The sequence below is a fragment of the Pleurodeles waltl genome, chromosome 5, assembly GCF_031143425.1.
Source record: "Pleurodeles waltl isolate 20211129_DDA chromosome 5, aPleWal1.hap1.20221129, whole genome shotgun sequence".
In the NCBI taxonomy this organism is placed as follows: Eukaryota; Metazoa; Chordata; class Amphibia; order Caudata; family Salamandridae; genus Pleurodeles; species Pleurodeles waltl.
The window spans coordinates 1734332650-1734349367 of NC_090444.1; the positions used below are offsets into that span (position 1 = coordinate 1734332650).

Sequence of the window (16718 nt, forward strand, 5' to 3'; positions counted from 1 at the left end):
CTAGCATCTACCACGACCTCGGTTCTCCGGTGAGGGTTGAAGTATGCCATCGTTGACTTGTCGAGTAGCGCTGTCTTGATGTCGGCAAATGCTTTGTCCGCCATTGGACTCTATTCCCACCGATGCCCAGTCTTTGTGAGTTGTCTGAGGGGTTCAGCCATGGTCGCAAGCTGCGGGATGAATCTACCACAATATGTTGCCATGCCCAGGAAGCTTCTTACTTCTGTGGTGTTCCTCGGAATCGGTGCCTGACGGATAGCATCCGCTTTACGAGGGTCAGCTTGCAGACTGTTCTTTGAAAAGACATAGCCAAAAAACTCTACTGACGTCTGATAGAACGCACATTTCTTTTTATGGAGTGTTAAACCTGCCTCTGATTCAGATCTGCTATGATGTCGTCCATCGTAGGTGTTATGTGCCGCTCCCTTTTGATCGTCTTGTTGGGTAGGCGCATGTCGACACATAGACGGATAGCACCAGGTTGCTTAGGTTTCGGCGCTATTACCAACGGCGACACCCACGGTGTGGGCCCTTCTACCTTCTTGATCACTCCTTGATCTTCGAGTAGTTGTAGTTCCTTTTCCACGGCGGGTCGTAGGTGAAACGGAACTTGTCTATGCCTGAGAGAAACAGGTGTCACGCTGTGGTCTATATGTAGCTTAACACTTTTGCCTTTGAGTCGCCCTAGGCCTTCGAAGAGCTGCGGAAACTCGTTAACTAACCGTTCAGCGTGAGAGTCATATATTTGTCGCGCGAAAAATACTAGTTCAAGCTCCTCCGCGGTGTGGCACCCCAACAGCGTACCTCGGTCTCCAGCTACCACGTAGAACCTTGCCAGTGCTGCCGCTTGTTCACTGGATACTGACACCTTCACCGTGCCCTTCAGAGGGAGCGGTTCTCTGCCGCCATAATTGTAGATTTTGGAGGTGGTTGGGGAGAGCACTGGTGCGGGGGTTAGCTGCCTGAAGAGAGTCTCATCCATGACATTCACCGATGCGCCTGTGTCTATAAGCACTGTCGCTGGCTTGCCGTTAATGTGGACCTTGCTCATGGGTGGAGGTCGCCTTTTCAGTTGCCTCTCACCAGTGAACGAGATGACAAAGATGTCTTCGTCTTCATCCTCTTTGAAGATGGGGTTTTTCTGAGTCATCGTCTCGCTAGAATTATTAGCTTCGGTGGTCACACTTCTGACCTTGGTGTCTCTTCCTCTCCGGTTCCCTGGCCAGTTTTCTCCAGACCTGCATACTCTCGCAAAATGGTTGTCTTTGCCACACTTGTCACATTGTTTTCCTTTGGCGGGGCACACCATGGGTGGTTTGTGATCATACCCACAGCTTCGGCAGGTGCGAGCATTTTGTCCGCCAAAGTTTACCTTTCGTCCTGACGGTTGACGCGTTTGGATGGCCTCCACTTGCTCTTCTTTCACCTGGACCGGGGGTGCAGTTGACGCAGCTGCCAGGGACTGCCCCCTTACTGCCGCCATGGCGTCTGCTCTCACTGCTGATAACTCATGTGAACGCGCTAGCACCAGAATGTCATCAAGGGGCATACCCTGCTGGCGTAGGATGAGTTTCCTTAGTGCATTTGACCGACATCCTTGAATAATCTGCGCCCTGATCTCCTCCTGTTGATTCAGGCCTACGCATGAGCTTGCTAGTTTTCTTAATCGGTCATAGAACATGTCCATTGATTCAACATCAGTTTGGTGAGCCTGCCGAAGTTTAAAACGCTCAAAGTCTGAATTTAGTTGTGGGTCAAAGTGTTTATTGAGAGCTTCGACCGCCGCATTAAAGTGTGACTTATCACCTGTGTTGGGGAGCGCATCAAACAGTTCTTGCAGCTCATCCCCTCCCATTAACAGCATGAGAGACCTGCGCACGGCCCTGTCTTTCTCTCTCGTGGCGCAGAAGTAATTCTCCAGTCGGTTCAGCCATAGGCGCCATCTTGGCGAAGCAGTGGCTGGGTCAATCAGTTGGCTAAATGGTGGCAGTGGGGTTACTGACGGGTGGGCATTGGGGCCCGCTTGCACAGGCGCCTGGGGGTTCTCCTGCAGTGGGGCACTCATGGTGTGCTTTGGTTTCTTGTGCCCCTGCTCCTTTATATGTTTGTTTTCCCACTATTTATTTACTTCTTTATTTACTGTTTTTTTTCTTTCTTTTTTTTTTTTCTCTAAGGCTTCCTGGCCACTGTATTGTTTCGTTTTCTGTATCTTTCCCCGTATTTTTTTGTAAATGTTTTTTTTGGAGGGGGGGGGCTGCTGCCCCTCTAGCTCTTATGCTGTGTTCCCCTCTCTGGGGAGCACAGCCCGAGCGACCTGAAGGTGGGGGTGCGTGTGCCCTGGATAGCACACGCCCCACGTGGTGTTACTGGGCTGCCGGGCCGGAGCGCTGCCTCCGGTCCCGTTTCTGCACACGTTGATTTTTTTTTTTTTTTGTTTTTTTTTTTCTTTAGCTGCCTCGCAGCTTCTTTGTGCTGTGCGCGCCTCCCGGGCGACAGCACAGCCACTCAACCGAGTACGGGACGCCAAATGTCCCTCGCGGCAAGGAGGCGGGGCGCGCCTCACAACTTAGAGCGCCCCGTGTCACTTGCCTGCTGGAGATCTGACGCTACCAGCGCCGCTGGGCGTGGAGCTCCAGATCGTTTCTTCTCCTCTTCTGGAGACGACGCGGGATGTCAGCTGGCCCGCTCGTCGCCACTGTAGGTTAGCTAGTGGGCCACGCCCGGCCCGGAGGATAAATAAGACGCGTGCACACCGTACTCTGTCTGCAGGGGAAACTGCGTCAGCGCAGTCCCTTATTTATAAAATTACCTCGGTTCCGCGTTCCGTCCGGATACGCGGAACCAGCTACAAAGTATAGAAGAGGCCGGGTGGCTCTCTACACTCAGCCTTATCAAGGGATCAGGATGCAAATATTTCCAGACCCGTCAGGCCGACAGCCTCTGGGCCTGTCTGACAGCTTATAATAGACTATGAGCATTTGTGCAAGTCAGAAGTTCTATGGAGTGCGGGGGTGGGTTTCCCAAGACAACACCTTCTACATCCCTACAATCATCATGAAGCCAAAATTAATTTAGGTCTGAAAGAAAACAAGAGAATGACAATGAACTATGTCGGGCCATGTCTGTTTTCATTCTACCTCGCCCAGGTCGCTGTCTCATCTGTTCATCAGACTGCTTCTTTTGTTTGTTATACTTAGTAATAAGACTAAGTGATGGAGAAAGAAGCTGTTCCCATATTAGCTACTGCTGCTTTGTGTCGTACTTCAACTATCCGTTGAAGAATTTAGTGGACATCTTAAGAGGGCTTTGAATGTGCTGAGAAGGAAGACATTCAGGGACATATTTAAGAGCCCCTAGATCCATCTGCTAACACATTAGTTTCATTTTTATTACGCTAAAGTTTCGTTCGATGGTCAAAATCCCAGTGCCATATTTACAAAGTGTTGCAATGCATGCATTGCGGCACTTTGCAACCCTTTGCACTACATTATGCCTGCGCCAGGCATTATGTATGCAAAGGGGGCGTTTCCCCATTAGGGGGGGGACAAAAAAATGTCACAAGGAAATCTAAGAGATTTTGTTGTGTCATTTCTTTCGTCACTTTTAACGTCTGCTCAGAGCAGGCGTTAAAAGGGGACACGCCATTGTTTACAATAGGCCCCTATGTACTCTGCAGGAGTAGCACCAATATCTTGGTAATACTCCTGCAGGGTACATCGAATAGCGTCAATAACAATGACGCTATTGCCCCCTACCCTGAGCCATGATGCGCCGTATCTTAGATACAGCGCACACATGGTGGCGGTAGGGGAGCGCTAAAGAGCGCAAGGAAAGTGGTGCTGCACTTGGTGCAGCGCCACTTTCTTCAAATCTGCCCATTAATAAATCCCTACTCGCTACACATCTCAAAGGACTGTGATATACTAAGGGAATTCTTATTCACAAATATATGGAAAAGCTAGGGGTGGGCTAAATACTCCGTTCCGCTGGCGTAATTGGTGGAATTTTGGTGACTCCATGTTATTTGTGTAACACAGAGTTCTGGCCAAATTCCACCATTCAGCATGTGACAGCATTTGTTCTTGTGCACTGGAGGTAAGTGAGTGAGATTTGGGCCCATATTTATACTTTTTGAGCGCCGCATTAGCGCCACTTTTTAACGCAAAAACAGCGCAAATTTACAAAATACAATTGTATTTTGCAAGTTTGCGCCACTTTTGAATCAAAAAGTGACGCAAATGTGGCGCTAAAAAAGTATAAATATGGGCCTTGGTGTCCCCTAGTGCAATTTTGGGTTGCTAGGAAGGCATCCAATGAGCTTTTTCTAACACAGGCATTCGCAACAGTTTGCAGTCAGAAGGCTTCAACTCAAGTAAAAAAATCAACCTGAGCTGCAGCAAACTCAACTCGAGTTGGTGTCATTTTTGATGATTTTTCAGCATGGCACGCACTTCCAGTGCTAAATCACAGTGCAAGCAGCACGATATGCCTATTTCTGCCCAATAGCGGAACGCCATGGTATTACGTGGCACTTCTATGTAAATCCACAGAATTCCATGGAGCCAAGTTCTGTGAGTTTCATCTACCCCTAGTAAAAGCCAGTAAAAAATCTGCATGGTTGATAACAATTGTGATTGTCAAAAGTATAGAGCAGTAGTTGTTGACCTGTGTCCGGGGATCCCCTGAGGTTTGCAATGCCTACTCAGGGGGGTCCACGACTGCTTGGAAAATTAAATATTATTAACAGATTAATAAAGTATACATAACCAAAGAAGAGAACTTAAAATATGAAAATTTGAAAATATTTTGTGAATGTGAAGGAATTTTTAATTGGAGGCTAAAAATTAGGTTGATATCCTCAGATTTAGTTGGGGGCGCAGTGCAAATGCATTAAACAACATAATATGACAATGAGTGACAAAATCCTTCCCTTTCGTTTTTTTATGTTTGTGAATAAAGCAAAATACTTCATAATTTTTCCATTTGATAAATGTTTGTATCTGTATTCTTGTTTATTGTTTTGTGGTTTAGATCAATGAAATTGTGCAGACCAAGGTCCCCAGCTGCCAGTAGCGGCTCAATGGGAGTCCTATAATTTAATAATGTTTCAGTGGGGTCTCTGGATTCCATTAATATTAAGTGGGGGTCAACAGAATTCAAAAGGTAAAGACGCACTGTATTAGAGAACTAACTATCCCATCCTTTTGGCCAACTGGTACTAGGTATATGATGGGTCGAAGTCACAGAGAGAACATTTGAGGGCTGGGCCAGCCCATATTAATCTTTGGCCCTCTTAACTGATCAAGGCAGCTGGCATAACATTTATAAAAAAAACTCACTATAAACCCAGTTTAGCTTAAGAAACAGCATTCACATTTGAAAGCATATCCTGTAATTGGAAAAACATATTGGTGTCGAGGTGAAATAGCAGTAAAAATGCCCTTTTCTAGCTTGTGACATTTGCTACATGTTCAAAGATAGAGTTTAAGTGTCAGTCTGTGTCTTCTGACAAATTGCTTCTTATTCCTTTGAACCTGTAGATGTTGTTTACTTTTCTTTCTCTGAATGCAATTTGAGAGGATTTTGTAAACTATGTGACCATCTCAATGGGGTACAGACAGGGCCCCTTGAATTATGCAGCACTGGAGGTGCTTATTATGCAGAAATGTTGACTAAATTATGTGACATGGAATACAAATTATGGCGTTTCATGCACCCATTTTGTGATAGTATTACTTATTTATTTTGTAATTTCCTTTAAATGTCAGCACTATCTGAGCAAAAGGTTCCCTTCATTAGTACTAGTTTCAAATGCAAACACAGCTATAAGTAATTGAAAGGTGACCATCAAACTTTGCAAAGGAAGTTCCACTGTGTGGTAATACATGTTATAGCATTTATAGTTATATTTGATCTGTATGAGCTAGAAAGAAATGTTGCTTTTGTTAAGATCTACAGATTACACTGCAAATGATTGATTATGTGGCAAATGCTGTTAATTCATAATCATGTGGCCACAGAAACACATAATTCTAGCGGCCCTGCAGTGTGAAAAGAAAGAGTGTATGAAGACAGTTTGTTTCTAATTCAGAAGAATGTAAATACCTGTAAATGGACTGTACACATTTTTGAAAATATATCAGCAGTTATGAAAGCACAAATCAAGCATATTTTGGCTGGTATTTCTGAAGTGCGATGGAAACAAAGATTGTAAGGATCAAAACAAATCTTATTGATGCACAAATTATAATTGTTGTATTGTACTGCAGCATTTGCATAGCGCTTACTACCCCTATCTATTGCACTGAAGAGCTGATGTACATGGGCAGCAAACTTTGCCACATAGGATGGTGTGTGGTTGGAAGGGAGTTGTTTTTTTTGTTGGTGATATGTGGGAAGTGTTTATATGTTGTGCATATTGACCACCAGTGTGCGCTTATCTTGCTACAGCATGTAGTAGTGTGGTGGATGATGAGGTGGGAGAGACACAGACCTGTAGTTTATTGGTTTTCAGTACACTGGCAGCTTTGAGTAGCTCTGCAGGTCCCTTTGTTGTATTTCTTATTACTACAGTCTGCTTAGTTAGTTACTACACTAGGTTGTCCAATCAGAAACTTTGTGTGTATTTGTGGGCCAGGCATGTTTGTAGGGAGAGAGAAGTAGAGAAATATTCTGGGACGTGCATAATACTATCAACCCTTGTAGCAGTCTTATGTCAATGTAAGAGGTGAAAGTACAGTTGGCCACCGACTGCTGAGTGTTATGTTATTAGTATTAGTGTGGGCCAGAAATTTTATATAGGAAATTGCATAGCTATATCATAGTCCTCCTTAATTTACCTGCCTATCAAAAGTAGTTTGCTGGTTGGGTTATTTCCATTCTGTGTATAGTAAACTGAATGTTGAGCTGAGGACGTGACTGTCTTCCAGGGTTCTGTTGCCGGTATGTGTGGTGGTGAAAGTGTCTTGGAAGCAGTCATGCATTCAACTATCTTCTAAAGTGTATGCTCCTGGATCGTTCGAATGCTGGGTGGTAGTGCGGTCCAGAGCATGGTGCCTTGTACTGACAAAACATGCCTCGTACAGATTTCCTATTGTAATGTGGTTTGATGAAAAGTGGTGGAAGCCTGGAGAGCACAGTCATGATGTTGCGCTGGGTTCTGCCCCAGCAGTTGTTGGAAAGTGGATTATTGGTCACTATCCACCACTAGGTTCAGTCAGGTCTTAATAAATTAATCCCCGCTCAACCCTTGGTAGCTTGGCAACGAGCGACAAGGCTTAACTTAGGAGCCAGGTGTGCAAAGCATTAAAAAATTACACAACAGTAAATGAGTAAAACACAAAACAATAAAATTCCACCACCAATTCATAATAATAGATTATATGTTTATCTTTAAAATGACACCAAAATGAAAAAAATCCATTGTAGGGAGCCAGAGATATGCATTTTTAAAGATTAAAAGTAATTCTAGTGCTTAGAAGCAAATATCGCAGAAAGGGAAAAAGGACACACTGGACAGGGACAAAGCCCAGAGATCAGGCCACCCACAATGTAACACTGTTACACTTACTTTCAGAAGTGTTTCTTGATACAGGAAAGTGGTCCACAGCACCAGCCAAGGGTTCAGAGGCTCTGGTGTGCCTCTTGGGGTCTGGGACTACAACTCCCACAATACACCTGCTCAACTTATGGAGCTGTTTACAATAGTTGCTCCAAATGTCTCTAAACTTCTGGATCTTCTTCCAGAAGTCATTTTTAGCTTTTTGAAGTGTCTACAACTTGACCCAAGGTTCCAGAAGCTCTGAAATGCTCCTTGGGACTACAATTCCCAGAATGCACCTGGTCAGAATCCTGAAATGACCACTGGACACTGGTCAGCTGGGCTCTTCTTGCAGGACTTGATGCAGGGGACTCTGGTAAGCTCCTTTGTACCTGTAGCTTACAGGGAGCCCACTCCTAAAGTTTCACAAGCAAGACAAAGTCTTTTTCTTTTTGAAGCCCAAAGTGTGCAGCTGTGCAGTCCTTGTGAATGCAATGTTCAGGTGCAGGCCAGAAGTCCAGCAGGACAGCCCTTCTTCTCCATTATTTTCTTTCAGCAGGGATCGGAGGTGTGGGTGAAGCTCTGCCAGATTTATCCTTGCTCCTGGGGTGAAAAGCAGGGAAGGACAGCTGTCCAATCACAGAGAGGCCACTACTCACTTGGATGACCACTTTCTGGGAAGTGTGGCAAAAATCAATTCCAGGGAGCAACATTTAAAAAAAATCCAAAATGGCATAAACTGAATTTTGGAGGTTAGGTCTGGCTGAGCCCACCCACTGGTGTAGCTAAAAATTCATTAACACACCTGGTGTCCTGGGTTTGCAAGAAATGGGGAAGGTCATGAGCTGCTTCAAATGTCCTTCACTCCTTTGAAGACCAGTTTGGCTGCTCTCCCCCCATCCTGTTTCACCATCTGTTGAGGAAGATCTCCTCCCCCAGGCACTTCCTTTGTGCTCATTCCAGGCCACTTCAACTCATCTCATGAAGGCAGCCTGGCCAGGCTGCCAGAGGTTGGCCAATCAGAGAAGGGCACTTCAGAGCTGTAGTTGGCAACTTTCAGTTAGAGTTCTAAAACTCTTTCCCTGAACTAGTTATATTAAATCCAACAATAGCAAGTTGTGGAATTTATTATACCAATCAGTTTGATATCAAACTCAAAATATCTGGCTCCTATTGAGACTCTATTAATTATAATGAAGTCTTCCCATTTTAGCCTATGGATCCCATTCACTGCAGTAAGAAAAAAACAAATGTGGCTGTTCTACCTCACCAGGGCTTATAAAACAATTTTATAAGATCCCTCCTTATAGGTCCATAACACCCAACCCTAGGGGCACTTAGGACACACCTTAAGGGTGAACTATATGTAAAAATAAGGTAAAAATAAGGTAGTTTAAGACTTCAGAAGTACTTTTAATTCCAAGGTCGAATTTGCATATAGCTTTAGTTTAAAAGGAGCCAGCAAGGCAGGCCTGTCCTTAAAATGCAACTGGGCACATCAGCAGTGCAACTATGGGGGCCCCACCTATGCTGGGGTCCTTAAACCTGCATGCCCTACCATAGACTAGGGACATATAGATAGGTTGACATAGCCCATTATAATTATCCTAATTTGCATACTCATTTTACACAGAGCACAGGGCCTGGGACTGGTTAGCAGTATCCAGGGCCCCATCAGAGTCAGGAAAACACCAGCAAAAAGAGAAAAATGAGGGCAAAATTTAGGGGGCTTCTGCAATCAGCCCATTTTTTCTCACAGCAGTACACCCAGATTTTTTGCTTTTTGATCACCCAGGTTTTCAGACCTTTTACGGTGGGTGAGAGTCATCATTGGTGTCTCACCCACGGCAATCACAAGGTGAACAGACTGCATGTGATTACCACCAGTGCCCGTCTTTTAAGGTAAGGCCGCTGCGAAACAACAAGGGTACATGTGAACAAGCATGGACACATGCTGCACTTGGAAGACTACTGTTGTGTGCAGCCCAGTAACAGTGCGCAGGTAGCTTGGTGCAATGGGGACTCTGAGGTATAGGTATTCACCTGGGAAAGGCCACATGAGGGAAGTGTACACTATTGGGGAGAAATCCGTGTGTTTTACTGTTTTAACTGTAGTGACACTCCATTGTACACCTAGGGATGTAGGGAAATGTAGTTTCCCTTCCCCTTTACCTAGTGTGACCATTGATGTCTTGAACTAAAGAATAACCTGAATAGGAAAATCAAACTTGCCACTTCCAAAATGATAACTGTACATCTTGTGGGTCATTCAGAGTTTTCATATTCCCCTGGCTCAGCTCAGGATCACAGCCCAGGCTGGTTGTAACCCTGCTGTGTCCAATAATTACATTCTCTCCTGCAGCAGGAACAAAGGCTGCCCCAACACAAAAGGAGCAATTAGCAGTACCTCACCTAGCTGTTGAGGAGGGAAGGGGTGGGTCGGAATGCTCTGTATCAATCACTCAGGTTTCACACTGCAACAGACATGGACCTACCCAAGCCCCCTGAACAAAGGAGAGTGCCCAGACAACCGGAGCCAAACCACTGGGGGGCAGCCTTTGAAATTCTAGTGGTGAGGTCCCTGGCAGTGATGTCAGCGAGGGGTGGAGCTGAGACCCAAGGAGCTGATGTGACTAGTGCCTCTTGATCACACCATTTTGGATTGTCCCCACATGCTGTGTACTGAAAAAAACAAAGGTGACAGAGACGTTATAGTTCGGTTCTGAATTCTCTCATACAAAACTATAAAAATTCAACAGTTACAGTTAGAGTTCCTTCAAGCAACTTGCACCCCTAAGGTAACTACAACTCCTGCCTTCACCATGCACAGCTAATTACCCGACATATTATGTCATTGATGACACCTTGTATGGCATTTTTTATGTCACTTTTACGTTTGCAATAACATTATTGATAAATTATTGATGAGAAAACTGTGCAAGGCAAGGGCGCGATCTATAATTACTTGAAAGAACTCTAACTATAACTGCTGAATTTCTATGGTTTTGTACGAGTAAATTCAGAACCTAACTATAACGTTCCTCTAACCTTTGGTTTTTCAGTGAAATAATAAATATATATATATATATATATATATATATATATATATATATATCAATGTCTATCTATCTAATCTATCTATCTATCTATCTATCTATATATCTATCTCTATATATATATATATATATATATATATATATATATATATATATGTTACAGGGGCATTATAGGTAGGCTCACATATGTACAAAACCATAGAAATTCACCTGTTATAGTTAGAGTTATCTCAAGTAACTATAACTCATAACTCGTGCCCTAAGGTAATTATAACTCGCACCCCGCCACGCACAGTTTTTTCATCAAACGTTTTACTGCAACTCTTACATTGATATTATCAATGACGTTATCAAAGATATCATGAGTGCCGTAATTTGTGGAGTAATTAGCTGTGCATGGCAAGGGCACAAGTTATAGTTACCTTAGGGCATACGTTACAGTTACTTGAGATAACTCTAACTATAACAGGTAAATTTCTATGTGAGCTTAACTATAACGTACCTGTCACCTTTGTTTTTTTAAGTGAATTTCTATGTATTTTTCAATTCTATTTCCTAACTATAACATCCCTGTAGCCTTTGTTTTTTTCAGTGAATTTTTATGTTTTTTTAAAGCAAAGTAATTTTCATTACGTTAATTCAATCACTGTTGTGCATGGCCTATGGCCATGTGCGGCACTGGTTGGACACCCCCCCTCCCTAGGCCAATCTCGGCCCTGATGACCCCATCCCTTAGGGCCCGGCCTAAACATTTTATTTTTTGGGAGGGAGGGGATCCGCGCAGCCCCCCTCCTCCGGTCTGTCTCACTCATCTCCCGGGGCCTGGCCATGTCATCAGGCTGCCCCCCAGAGCACGCAGTCACCATGGTTGAGGACGGGGGAGCCTGAGGGTCCAGGCGGGCCCAGCTGGCTCCCCGCCTTCTGCTGGAGCCAGCTTTGCTGTCATAGAGGGGGAGCAGCTAAAGCAGCTCCCTCTATGTGAGAGGAATGTTTCCTCTGTTTCCCTGCCTGTCTTTCCGCAGGCAGGGAAAAAGAGGAAACCTTTGCTCGCAGCAAGGGAGAGCTGTTTGACAGCTAGCAGAGTATTTGCTCTGACTTGGAGGCATCAGTCAAAGCTGCCACCAAGTCAGAGCAAACAGCTATGTCTGGGGTGTGAGCCGGTCCTGGAGGTGGAGGTCCCCAGGGTCATGTATGGCTCCTCAAGGTGGGATTGATGAGAAAACTGTGCAAGGCAAGGGCGCGATCTATAATTACTTGAAAGAACTCTAACTATAACTGCTGAATTTCTATGGTTTTGTACGAGTAAATTCAGAACCTAACTATAGGAATTTGCACCAGGGTGTTGGTGATCTCCGGGGCCAGGGGGCTGCAATGGACCCCTTCCTTCTCCTGTGTTAGCCCTAGGGAATTGGTGATCCCCAGGGTTGCAAGTAGTGTGTGTGCCAGTTCCGGATTTAATTAAAATTAATCCCTGGGGAGGTGGCAGTTCCCAGGGCTGCGGGGGGCTGCACAGCCCCCGTATCAATGTTCTTTAAAGCCTCATGGAGATGGTGGTCCCAGGGACTGTGGGGGCCACACGGCCCCCCACATGTATAAAGAACAAAGCCCCAGGGAGGTGGTGGTCCCCGGGCAAATACAAGCCCCTGAGGGGGGCCCCATGTGTACCCCCTCCTTATATTTTCAATGACCTTAGGACCTGGCCCACCCCCGGGCTTATTAAAAAACAAGCACAGTAGACTGTGCTCTTTTTTTTTAAATGTTACTGTAAATTTGCAACGACATCGCATATTTGGGATAACTTTTTTTTTTTAAAGTGTTTTTTTGCTCCTGCGGGGGGACCTCAGCACAAGTGCTAAGGGGTCAGGGTGTTTTCTTCTTTTTTGCATTTTTGTGTTGGGACTCGGCTTCAGCGACTCATTGAAGTGTTGGCAGCCTATCAGAGCGGGGTATTTCCCTGCATGACCTTGTCATTATTTGTGAAGCCATCAGGGAGAATCCACGACCCCAGATATACCAATTAATTTTCTCTTTAATTTCTCTTAAACTACTGAACAGATTCACACCAAATAAGCGAAAGTGTCATTTGCGTAACAGAAGCTAGCTTTCTGCCAAATTTGGTGTACTTCCGTCCAGTGGTTCGGGCTGTAGTCACATTCAAAGGTCCAATGGTAATTAACATGGGAAACACAAATTTTTTCACCCCCCCTTTTTCTCAGCCCTCACTTGATGGATCACTCCAAAACTGGTGATTGCCAGTAGGTCCTATATATATATATATATATATATATATATATAAATACACACACACACACACACATATATACACATTCCACCTAAAACACAGACACATTACAGCATTACAGCCTGTCACCTCAAGACGGCATCCCTTAACTTTTTGAAATGTTGCCTTCCTAACTTTTTTAATAGGAACTCTGCATATCTGATCTGTCTGACCACAGGAATTATCAGGACCCACTCTTACTAAAAAACGCTATACCACTTGTGTTGCCAAGAACAATTGAACCCGACATATATTTAGACGTTTTTAAACCAGCTTGTTACTGGACCTTGTTTCATTTGCCGTGAAAAAGCCTCAGGCCTGCACCTCAACAAGAGGTGAATACGTTGGTTGTACATTTTTGATTAATGTTTGGAGAAAACTACTCAGAATAAAGAAATTCAGGCTCTCTCTACATCATGCCCGCCCTGCTCATCTTTATCAAACTATAATGCAATGCCTTCTGAACTGATTTATGTAAAACTCTTTGTGCTAGCATTCCAAGCCCTTCTGGGAAATGAGCCCAGAAATCTAATCGAAGGCTAGTCATTGAAAGGAATTACAACTGCTATGATTGCAAGTAATACAATAAAGGGAAGATCAAGTAATGTGTTATAGGTTTTGCATCATAATAAAATGAACTGAACAATTTACGATACATAATTTTACTTTTAAATTTACACAAATTCAAAGTACATAAGGTTGTGGTTGTAGACTATATAAGTTTGAAGTATAGGATTAAAATGAATGCAATTGAACTGCAGTTTTTGAAGTTTTCATTGAATGTGTTTCTAAATATTATGTGGTTATCATTAGTGATCAGGATAGCACTGGAGTATCCAACTGACCAGGTGAAAGAGCTACTAGCTCAGTCAAAAAGAGATAAGAAGAAACACACACAAACAAGAATAGACACAAAAAGGTCAGAGATGTGGAGATTGAGGAAGACAGTAGAATGTGGCTGGAGCTGAGAAACAGGAGATGGATCTTCCAGGCCAAGAAGAAATATTCAGCCAATCAGATGAGCAGAACGGCTGCATCCACAAACGTTTAAGGAGCCAAGCAGTGGGAAAAATTGCCCCGCCACTGCTTGTTTTTTTTGGTTCCTGTACACGCAGGGCCATATTTATGACCCAATTTGCATTGGTCTTGCACCGCACAATGTGGTGCAAGAGTGACGCAAACCTTAAGTCAGAATTTTGAAGCCACCTAAAAAATCTGGAGTTATGCAACGCAGCACAAATCGCTGTGTTGCTTCACTCTGTGCAAGGGAGGCATTCCTTGGGCATTGTGTGGGTGTTCCCATGCAGTTCCCATGATTTTGGGGGCATTTCCAGAATTACTAAACCTGGTAACCCTGGGAATGTGCCAATGACATAAACCTCCCCAGGAGAGGCATAATGAGGAGAAATATCTTTAATTCTCCTCGTTTTTAAATCTTTTTATGTGTGTTTGCATTCTGCAGGAAACAGAGAAAGACATAAAAGCCTCTCAGGATTCTTTATGTGCAGGAAAGTGCACCCTTCTCCACAGAAACAATCCTGGCTCCTTACACCATGGTGCAAGGATAACTGCATTGGCGCTAGGCTGCCAAAACAGCGTGAGCGCAAGGGAAAAGGAAAGGAATGTGCTGCACTGGATACATACAACACATTACTGCCCTTTTCCTGTGCTGCAGGGCAGTGCAGCAAGATGACTTACTGTGTTGCTGTGCACCACAAAAGTCATAAATATGCCCTTAAGTTCGCTCACTATATTTGCTGTTGCCTGTGCCTTTATTTTGTTTTTCCCATTCCTGTTTCCTTCCTTTCTGGCTACGCACTTGTAGAAGAAGTCTGATTGGCCTTCTTTCACCTGATTGCTGTTTGACTTCTTTGTCACTGGGTGATCCAAAGCTAACGTGAGGTATATGGGTATATTCCGGGCTTGTTAACCACTATTGCTTATGGATCATCTGATGAGTGGCAATAGATTGTACTATGACAGTGTACACGTGTATACTTTCTATATGTAATGCAGTGACTTTGTCTTTATCGTGTGGTAGGTGTACCAATGGCGAGTATAATCCCGTTGAAAGAGAGAGAGAGAGAGAGAGAGAGAGAGAGAGAAAGAGAGAGAGAATGAGAAAGAGAAATAGAGAGAGAGAGAAAGGGACGGAGACAGAGAGAGAAGAGAGAGGAAGAGATACGTACCAATATAGGAGAGGGAGAGAGAGAGATAAATCATCACCCAGATTTTTTTGTTTTTTTCTCCTTATGTCCATTTTGCTCTCACAAGAATTTGTAGGTTGGAGATTAGCCACTTCTCAGCCTGCAGCACGTATCTAGTGGATGTTGGTGCACAGACAAATATAAAGTGTGTAACTACACATTTATATTGTGAACAGAACCTCATGACGTGAACACAGGTCATAAACGTGTATGCATTATTTTACAGAATAAGCCAGTATGTTGGATAGTTCTATAGAATGCCATTGAAGTGCATTTCTTTCTTCAAGAATTATCAAGTGTAAATATTTAATTGTCTCTACGTCATATCCATGTACTAGTTTACATGTGTGTTATATTCATAAAGCGTGGACCTGGATGGGAAACATAGAGGCATGACGTAGGAATGATTCAAGAGGGAATATATACATCATAGGCCTGGAGTTAGGGGAGTATGTACTCCCTCCATCTAAAGACCTAAAACCCATTACTGGTTTCCAATCATTTATTAAGGAGACACCAAGGCTGGACTTCAAAATACAAGGTTGAATCTCTCTGGGAATTAACAGTATTCAGGAGTTAATCTCCCCAGAATGGAGAAAAACCTGCTGAGTGAATTTCCAAATTTCAGTTGATTTTGGTAAATTTGGAAGTGTGGCCGTTATATGTAAATATGGATCCCAGAAGGAGCTTGCGAGTGCGCTCCTAAAGAAGTGCTCCTGCAAGTGCATTAAAATAGCTGTTTGGGAGAAATAGGGTAGGAAGAAAGACTAGGACATGCTCACTGAAGGTGAACTTTAAAAACACTAAAATGCAAAAAGACAGAGAAATGTTTCAGTACAAGTTTGAATGCTTGGTTAAAACTTTTTTGAGATTTGTTTTTACTCTCATTAAAATACTCACAGTCACGAACTTAAATCCAAGCGTTGAGATGATTCCTGCAATAAATCCAATGGTCATGGCTCCATAGGGGTGGATGTTCATGTCAGCACATGTTCCCACTGCGACACCGCCTGCCAGTGTGGCATTCTGGATATGGACCTAAATAAAGCATAAAGTGTACACAAGGGAGGAATTACACACAAATGTTGTAACACTACTTGCAAAAAACGGTCAATGAATTGGTAAGTATCAGTACTTTTCAATCAATCAATCAATCAGTGTTTGTATAGCGCAACTACTCACCCGTTCCGGTCTCAAGGCTTTTCTGAATGTTTTTCCATCTAACCACAGTGATTCCATTTTACCACAGCTACATCTAGGTTTTTGCAGACACTTAGTACATTTATCTGGAGATATAACTTCCTGTGTGTAGGGGGCTCATAAAAATTGTATTCTCTATTCTTTAAAGTTTATATTTTTTAATATTTTGTGGTAGAGATAAATAAATGTATACATGTAAAAATATAAAAAGTGCAGATCAATTTCTGGATGTGTATTAGTGTTAATAAAATTCAGGCGAATCTTGTTCTTTGAGTAGAGCTTGTAGGCCTGCTCATTGTGTAGCACTTTAAGAAATAATGTCGTCCCATAAAAATTAGAGGTGATACATTTTTAACTCTGCTGCAGAATCTCCTTTGTAAACTTTGCTTTACATTCTCCCACAACACCCCCTTTTTAGGAACTGAGCCCCACTG

The 16718-nt window shown here is 43.5% G+C and overlaps 1 protein-coding gene across 1 annotated transcript in view; it reads right to left on the reverse strand.

The window, feature by feature from the left end:
* The window catches only part of RHAG (Rh associated glycoprotein), a 140462-nt gene that overhangs the window by 21005 nt on the left and 102739 nt on the right, over positions 1-16718 (reverse strand). The window contains exon 6 of the mRNA XM_069236124.1: positions 15985-16122. Within this exon, the coding sequence (XP_069092225.1) occupies positions 15985-16122 (138 nt within the window). The remainder of the gene's footprint in view (positions 1-15984; positions 16123-16718) is intronic.